Below are 9233 nucleotides of genomic sequence, written 5' to 3' on the forward strand. Positions count from 1 at the left end.
AGTAGAAATGAATTACCCAGGACTTGCCCAGGCTGGGGCAGCCTAATTTGGCACAATGTTTTGAGAGCAGGTGGTAGAGAAGGCAGAGTCTAGGAAAGAAGGCCTGTACACTGGGATATGGCTCTGGCAACCTGCACACAGCATGCTGAGCGGCATAAGGAAGGGTACCTCTTGCCCAGGGGTAAATAACACCATAAGTTCTTCTTCCAGAGCACTTGCAGACAGTCGGGGCACAGACAGGCGCTATGGAATTCTTGGGGTCCTAGAGAAGGGCGATGTTTCCTGAAGGACATCTGGGAGCTTGTCTGCATGGTAGAGGAGCAGCAGTGGCCAAAGCCCTGAAGGCTGGCCCTGCTGGCCTGGTATCAGCTGACTGCAAACAGACCCTCCAAATATTCATGCACAAGCCTCTCCCAGCAAGAAAGGTGAAGTAACTTGTCCAAGGCCACACAATTATACAATGCCTGACGTCTTCAAAGCCAGAGTCTGAGGACCCCTGGCCAGGCTCTTATAGAGGATGCTACATTGCTGGTCCACATGGAAGCCTTATGTGCCTTCTCTTGCTCTTCCCTTGAAGAGTGATTGGAAATAATTGGGACTGTCACTGGAAGTAATGAGAAGTGACAGAGGCTGGATCAGAAGATGTATTGCTCCCAGTCTGAATAATCTCTACAAAACCCAAGCCTAAATTTAAACAATGAAGTTGCAAAACAATTTCCCTCTCTGGGATTGGTCCCTGCCTCCCCCCAACAAGAAAAAGTAAGACCCTTTTAGGAGCTGAGTCTCTGTTCAACATAGTGGATTTCTTCTAGAACATAAAATTCCTTCTTGGCTTCATCCTATTCTCTCTCCACGTGGACAAATACCATTAAAACGTTGGGTAAATAGACCATTCTTAATTATGATATCCAAATTCACTGATCTACCTTTCTCTTCCCCTACACACCCTGCCCCTCTTCCCACTCACTCTCTCTTTTAACATTTCATGAAGGATGAGGAGATAGAAGTAGTTTTGTAGCTGGCAGGTTGTGATGAAGAATGAGACCACAGGCAAGGGCATCAGGAGAGTCAATCCCTCCACAAAACACCTGGCTGAATGCCAAGGACACATGCCACTTAAATATTCCCTCTGATGATGGTGGGGGTGATCCACCAACCAACCTCACTACTGTTCAAGTGCCAAAAGGGATGGAGAAATATCAGACACAGTCCCAAAAACCTGCAGAACAAAAAATGCCCTATCTCCACAAGACACCACCTATGTCAAAACCTTGGTACTTTCCCCTATTACGGCACTTTCATACATCAGTAATTCCTTTTTTATGAATATGTTGTATCCACTGGGCAGAGTTCTTAGATGGTAGAAACTGTGCCTGTTGTATTACTGAAGTCTCATAACTTAGCACAGGGCCTGCACTACGTGGACTGCACCTCCCTTCTGCAATTGTTTTCTGAGTTAGAGCGCCTGAATGAAGTAGAAAATGTTATAGTACACAGGCAAGTGCTAAAGATGATCTTAAAGGAAAATCAAGGAACCATCATTGCCATCCTGAAATAGAATGAGCTCAGAGAAGCTGCTCTGTAAATACCAGGAGGTTAGTGATTTTCAGCTTAGCTTTTTCATCCTCTTCTGTTGCTATTTCTATGCCTTCCTCTTTCTCCTCTTGCTCCTGGCTCCTTTTCTTTCTTTCCTCTGTCACCTTTAGTGACCTAACTCTCCTGATCCCCATTACTGCCTGGCTTCAGAAGAACCTCACATATTCCACACCAACAAGGAAACCATTCTGAAGATGGTTTCCCATTTTCTCTTCTCAGCGTGAGCACAAAGGAAACAGCTTTCACTCCTGCCTTCTACTGAAACAAAGCAGCCTTCAGTCTTATCACCACCAGACTTTGGCTGAGGCTGCACACACAGTGGTCCAACTGACTGTCACTAACAAAATAAAGGTTGTGTGATTTCAGCATTCTTTTCCATTTTGGTCTATATGGTGCCAAAGAAAATAAACTTTTATTTTTCCAAAATCTAGACAGTGAGGAAGCTCAGATAACCAGAATTTTTGTTTTTTATTTTTTGCTACAGTCTGCATAATTTTAGGGAGAGGGATAAAGAAGTCAAACCACTGAAAACAGAGTTTTAACTAGAAAAGGCAATATAGACAAACCCAATCACAAACGTTCACCCCCACGAGAGCACTGTGTATTTTTAAGGGGAGCTCATGTGTCTGACCCCAATGCAAGGCAAGGTCTCCACGACAATAACCTTTAGAATTACAAGAGTCTTCTGATTAATTGGAAGGAACCAGTAATCCATATATGACATATGTAGTCATTCTGGGTTATAAACAATAGTCATTACCCCAAATAAAAAATTTCTTAACCATTTGAATGAAGTGGGAGGCAGTTAGAAATGTTCTGAGTTTTCTACTGTGGGATTTATAGTTTGGAACCTGTAAATGAAGCCTTTGCTTCAGCCTGCCTCTTTCTTCTCGGTTGCACACAAGCCTTGATTTCAGGATAACTATGTACTTTCTGGTAAATGGAAAGCGAAAGGTCTTAGAATCCAAAGTGCTGGGTTGGTGTCCTGTTTGCTAACTCTTTACTAACAAGGTCATTTTGAAAAGCTCACTTTATTTCTTAAGCCTCAGTTTATTTATCTAAAAAAATGGCATGATAATGACATTTACTCTCAAAGAAGATATGAGGATGAGATAAGGTAAATTAATATACTTTGTAAACTGCTAAACCTTATACAAATGCTAAAAATACATTGTCATAATAATCCTACCCATGTAATCTTCTTCATGTGCTACAAGTGAGCTAATAATATACAATTCATATTTCAAAACCCAATCGCAAGTTCAAATCCATACAAGGAACCCATAAAACTGCACACTTAATGGATGTGCTTTAACATATGTAAATTGTGCCTCAATTTTAAAAGTTGAAAAAAATGCTTAGAGCTTGCAAGTAGTTTCAAACAACAGATCTTCTACACAGAAGTTTATCCTTGGTGTCCACACTTGGGGACATTTTGCAGGTAACTCTGCTTGGGATGAGGTCCTTTTGGTATTTCAGTTACTAAACTTCCTGGGCAGGGATCTCTGGCTATCCACCCTGATCTTGAATGATGCTCCCTGGCTGACAGTGCCACAGTGCAGTTCCAGACTGGAGTCACTACTGCTCTCTTCACATTAGGAAGTCATCCCTTCTTGATTTTTAATCATATATTACCAATTGCCATGAGTGAACAAGTGCCTGAAAAAATCAGGTAAGTATGGTGACACCCATGTGTTTCTGATCACAACCACATCTAGCCCAGATGGTAAATTCTCAGAATTAAAAAAAAAAAATTAGAGTTGTAGTGGTATAGGAAACTTAGAGACAACCTTAGTCTAATAATCTCACTTTACAAAGAAAGAAACAGCCTCAGAGTGGTATTACTTGCCCAGAATAAACCAATAAAATTACAAAGGAGCTAGAGCTATTGATTTTTGATTCTATTCCTTGTAGGCACACACCCATATCTTTGGGACTTTGGGTATAATCTCTTTTTACTGAATACACTAGATATTATCCAAGGCACTCACAGAAGTTTCCAGGATTTCCAGTTATGATGGCTAGATTGAAATGTTATGACATCTGCCCTATTTTTCAGGCAATTTCTCAACATAAAAACCAATGCCAATTATTCAGCATTTAGCTCATTTAACTGAAGCGTCTGAAGAGCAACTGTGATCTAGGAGCTTAACTACATGAGTTGAAAAGCAGGGGGAGACATTTTCTATTTCAAGAATGTGTGATAGGATGGATCATGGAATTAGGGTTCTAGTCTTGGCCCTCCTACTAAGCTAGCTGTTTAACTTTAGCCAAATTTCTCCAAAGTACTGATTTAGCTAGTCTCTTGGCTTTTCCTCATTTCTGAAAATCTTTGACTCTACCTTTTAAAAATGTCTGTCTAGGTCATCATCATTAGATACATTCATGAAATACAGTCAAGTGTATGCTGCTCAGCTGAGCACAAGATAAAAACAGAATGAGAAAAGATATATGCCTATTGGGAATCTATCATTATTATGACCATCATCATTAACATGGGAAGATGAGGGAACGACATAAAATCCTATTGAGACCTATCATTAAACTATAGACCAATGGACTATGCATTTAAGTCTTCCTAAAACTCATTTTATGGTATACAAAGCTCCTTCCCCATTCCGGCAAAAGTTTTGATGAAAAAGTCTATTGTAATATTGTTAATCTGGTACTAATATACTTGATAAAACAAAATAAGTTTGTATAAGAAATATAATATCTGGTCTCCGCCCTAGTAGTGTTGTATGTACAATTTTTAAAAAAATACTATTGGTCTTATTTGCATTAACAGACAAGGAAGCACAAAATGGGCTCAGTTAAAATTGGGCTCTTTATAATTGTGTTGTCCACAAAGAGTAATAGTTCTCCAAATCTTTCACCTCTCTTGAACTTAAATGTTCCAAATATTTCAAAAATCCACTTATTTAATAAATAGTTCACAAGATTTTAGTTTATGTGGTGGTGCATGATGAATAAGACACTGTCCCTTTCTGCATGGAGCTTACACTCTAACTGAGGTACTAGATAAGCATTACATCACTAGACTACAAAGTAGCATAATAGAAAGGTTATTGAGATTCAAAGGAAGGAAAGTATATTCTGTTGGTGAAATCATGGACAGGTGTATGGAGAGGTAGTATTTGAGGTGAGACTTGGAGGGTAAATAAGATTTTTATCTGTAGGGTCGGAGGGTAAGAGGGAATTTTTGGTGGCAGGATTATCATAAACAAAAACAGAACCAGAAAGAAGTATGGGTCATGTTTAAGGCACAGGAAGTAATTTAGGTTACCTGAAAAGTTGTCTGGGGGCAGGGAAGAAAGGAATAATATTGTAGAAAACCTTGAATATGAGAACGAAGTGTTTGTACATAACATTATAAGTAATGGATACTAGTAAAGGTTTATGGAAGGGAGGTATGAGATCATAGAATTAAGGAAATTTTGAATTCAAGATCCCTCTACCCCTATTTTAAAGACAAGGGAGTCAGAACAAGAACCCAGAGAGCGTGTCAGATTCCTAATCCAAATTCTTTGCATCATACCAGCTGTTTTACAAGGTTACTCTGGAGGAGAAAAGAGTTCAGGCAGGAGTTCAATGTGGCAGCTATTACAGAAGTCCAGGAGAGAAATTCAGGTGGAACAAGGACCTGAACCTCGGGGGCGGGGATTGGTGGTGGTAGTAGAGGAGGGGCTGGGGCTAGGGGAGTCCATGAAGTCTCCTTTCTCTGTCCTCCATGGGGCTCAGAGCATTCATTGTTCATTCACCGCAGAGAGGCAGGGCATTGATTTCATTCACTGGCAGGTCCAGAGAGCATGGAGTCAAGTGGTCCATCCTCATTCAGACTATGAGCTCTTAGACCTCCCAACTTTCCTTCAATACTGTGCATTCTCTAGAAAAACGAGGCCAGAAACCATGCCAGCAGTGACCAGAGGTCGCCCTAGAACTGTTCCTTCAAGGGACCAGTGGATGATTTTAGGATTCGGGCAACTCTGAAGGTTTTCTTTCCAGCTTTCCTAAAGAGTACCCAGGCATACCATGGCCTAAAGCCACTTTGCAAGTAAGGGTCATGCTTATTTCTGGTTCACTAGCCTCATCTCAGGTCTCCTTCCTTTCCTTGTCCCCTGTCCTGACCTTCACTCATCTCCTCTGTGACTTCTTACTTGAACAGTTTCATCAAGTTAGAGCTGGGATGTCATGTGTCTGAGTATGTCTGACAAAGGCACAGATGTGGCAAAACTTAATAGCAGGTGTGAATACTGAGTCTCCAGTTGCGCAGAATTCTAAGTCAGCAGTCCACTTTTTCTCTGCTATATGATCTTTAGTTTATAACAGTTCATAAAGACAGAACCAAGAAAGAAATCATGAAGGGTAGCTTCTATGATAAAGACAGAGTATCAATCCAACAGATTATTTTCTCGCCAGAAGAATGATTATACATAGTAGGCAGGCACCGAATAAAGAAGGGGAGTGAATCAGTGACATCTTTTGATCCACGTCTTTTTCAGTTCCTCTTTCTCTCAACTGACTATGTGGACCAAAGTCACCTTTCACTTTCTACTATAAACTGCGCCCTAATTAATGGTGCTGGTATAGAGCAGGTGCTCAAAAACTCTTAGCTATGTTTCCCTTCCCCAGGTCCCTTCTACATGGCTGGAGCACATCGACATCTCATGTTCTATGAAGAGGACCTAACTGGGCTTCTACACAGAGAACATCCTTACGATTCCTTCCATAGTGACAGAAGGCAGTATAGCATGGTGGTTTAGTGAGCAATCTCTGAAGGCAACTTATATTCGAATCCCATCTCTACTAATCATGAGTTTTATTTAGCCTCTTTATACTTTGATTTCTTCATCTGTAAGACAGGGATAATAATAGTGGGAAGCCAACAGGTTTGGCATGAAGAATAAGTGAGTTAACAAGATAGTACATATAAAGTGCTCAGCATGATAAGAAATGTTGTTTTCAATAAGGCAGTATGATGTTTGAGTCTACTGAACATCTGGTGATCGGTAGCTTAGGGGTAGAGGCCAGCAAAATGACAAAGGTGCCATCTAGACATGCTGGCTGTGCACCGAAGTAATATTGCAATGGTCAGTATCTTAAAGAGCTCAGAAAACAGTGGCTCTTCACCTGCCCTACCTGAGCAATAGTTCAAGATAGTCCACCTCCTTTAGTCCTTTAACCTGGGAGATTATCAGCCTGAGGCTGGCCTAGATAGCATAGGGCCTAGTCAGTTTGTAAGGTTTCAAAAAAATAAAGATAAAAAAAAGAAAGAAAAAAGTAAAAGAAAAAGAAAAAAGAAGAGAAAGAGAGAGAGCTCTTTAGAAACTTATTTCAGAGTAACATTTTAGTGGCTTTTCCCTTTTGTTTGAGGGTTTTTCTAGACATCAGGCCCTGTTAAACTTCTGGTGTTTTAGGCTGTTTAGGATGTCAGACCTAGAAGTGACTTAATAACTATCTATCTAGTGTTCTTATTTTGGAGCTAAGGAAACTGAAGCCCTGGGTAGTAAGTTGTTCACAGTCACTCAGTTCAAAATCAGGACTAGTTCTCCAGGGCTTGGTGTCCAGGGCAGCACTCACTCTACCACAACATGGTGTCCAGGGCAGCACTCACTCTACCACAACAGGCTGGTTCTTTGGTTTTCTGAACTCTGGCTAACTTCTGACCCTGTCTCCAGGTGGGCCCCTGCTTTGCTGGTGCATATTTTGCCTCCTCTTCAGCTTTCCTGCCTGCCTTCCCTGTCTCTGGCATGTCAGGTATTTACAGTTTCCCTCCTGTCAGCTCTTGCCCACACACATCTTTGATGTGTACTGAACTACCAGGTCCTGCAAACTTGCCTACTTCCAGCCCAAGGAAATTTGTGCTTTAGGGTCTCTTAGGCCTCCAGAGTCCCAACTGGTTGACACCCAGAAGGTACCCACAGGAGGGCTCTTTTTGCCCCAGAACCTGTGTCTCTCTGTTCCCTTCCACTCCATTTTTTTCCCCTGTCTTCTTTGCACTCTCTTTGTTCAGTCTCCCTGTCTTGCTCTTCTGCTTCATATTTCATTTTCCTCTTTTCTCTCTTCTTCTAAATCCTTGCCCTTTCCCCTCTTCCTCCTTCCTTGCCATCATTTTCGGGTTTGCACCTTCCTGGTTCTCTTTGTGCTCCGCCCTTTTCCTCTCCTTTCCTCTACCCGTCTTTTCCCCCCTTTCCTTTCTCTGACCCTTCAACACATCTGTTTCCAATCTGGGTCCTGGAGGCGCCTGTTTGAAACAAAAAGCTCCCCCACCCTCAGGAACCTGGCACAAAAATTCCTGAAGAAACCGTCCCTCCCCCAATTCTCCAGTTTCCCCCAGATACTCCTGAAACTAAATACCAACCCCCAAAAGGATCCTCCACATTAAACGGTTCACGGTCAAACTGGACCAGAAACCACCCCCAACCCCAAGCCTGCTCCAGGGCCCAGATGTGTGAGCCAGTTTTCCATGGCTGACTGGGCGGTCCTCCGCAGCCAGATGTGCTCCGCTGTATGCGAGAGGCAGGAACAGAGGCATCCGGCTCACTCCAGGGACTACGGGAATATCCGACGAGAGCCTGCATCCTGGCTCAGACGCAGGAGTGTGTTCGCCCGGCAGTCCTGTCTCCCGCCCGCCCCGAGGCACTCACCTAGCCAGAGGAGGAGAAGGAGGGTCATCCCGATGCCCGGGGCGAGCACCTCCCCGCTTAGCCGCTGCCTGGCTCCGGGATGGCGGGGCGCAGCCGACGGACCTCGGGAGAACTGGGCGCGGCGCCTCGGGGTGCGCGCTGGGTGACTGCAGCCATGTGCCGCCGCGGAAGCGGCCCCGCGCCCCGCGCTCCCGGGAGCAGAGGGGCTTCCAGCGCGCGCCCCACCAGCTAGCGCCTGGACGAGAGCTGGGACCAGGGTTAGGAAGGAAAAGGAGAGGCAGAAAGACGCTACCGCTTCGTGAAACACTTTTCCCTGTTGGGAAAGAAAAGGAGTGAAGAAAGGGGAGGAGGGGGGTGGGGGCGGATAGAGTGAGCTGGAACCACATGGTTGCCTCCTCCGGCAACCCCTCCCTCTCTCCTCGTTCGCCCCCGCCCTTCCAGCGTTGGAGGGCGCTGCAGGGGAGTTGGCTGGGCAGGGCCCCACCTCTGGGCCTGAGGGGACTCTGGGCGAACCCAGGCGTTGTGGCTGTGCCTGGTGCTCGGAGTAGGATAGATTCTGTGTTGGAGAGTCTGTAACACTTCGGCCAAGAGTCGCAGGATGAGGCCTTGTCAGTCTGCTCTGTTCTCACTTTGACCTTCTCTCCCTGTCTCTCGCATCTTTTTCTCTCTCACACACACTCTCACTGATTCCTTTTCTCACAAATCTTTCTCTCTCTCTCTCTCTCTGTCTGTCTCTGTCTCTGTCTCTCTCTCTCTCTCTCTCTCTCTCTCTCTCTCTCTCTCTCTCTCTCGTCCTCTCCTCTCCTCTCTTCTCCACCTCCCTTCGCCGTAACCCCCCTCTTCATTTTTCTCTTATTTACATTCTTCTGGCCCTCCTCTCTCACCTTCTCCCTCCCTGCTTTCCTCCCTCCTTTTCTCTTCTCCCTGGCCTCCCTGTTTAGTTTTGCAGCATGATACAGGCTGATCATACATACAATTGACCCTGGAAGT

At 44.1% G+C, this 9233-nt stretch overlaps 1 protein-coding gene across 1 annotated transcript in view; it reads right to left on the reverse strand.

Moving 5' to 3' along the window:
* The window catches only part of LOC107503645 (CXADR like membrane protein), an 88865-nt gene extending 80012 nt beyond the window's left edge, over window positions 1-8853 (reverse strand). The window contains exons 1-2 of the mRNA XM_016132234.2: window positions 8728-8853; window positions 8244-8556 (exon numbers count right to left, since the gene is read on the reverse strand). Of these exons, the coding sequence (XP_015987720.1) occupies window positions 8244-8271 (28 nt within the window). The 5' untranslated portion in view covers window positions 8272-8556; window positions 8728-8853. The remainder of the gene's footprint in view (window positions 1-8243; window positions 8557-8727) is intronic.
* Window positions 8854-9233: the final 380 nt, after the last annotated feature.

Source organism: Rousettus aegyptiacus, unplaced genomic scaffold (genome assembly GCF_014176215.1).
Source record: "Rousettus aegyptiacus isolate mRouAeg1 unplaced genomic scaffold, mRouAeg1.p scaffold_m13_p_5, whole genome shotgun sequence".
Taxonomy (NCBI): domain Eukaryota; kingdom Metazoa; phylum Chordata; class Mammalia; order Chiroptera; family Pteropodidae; genus Rousettus; species Rousettus aegyptiacus.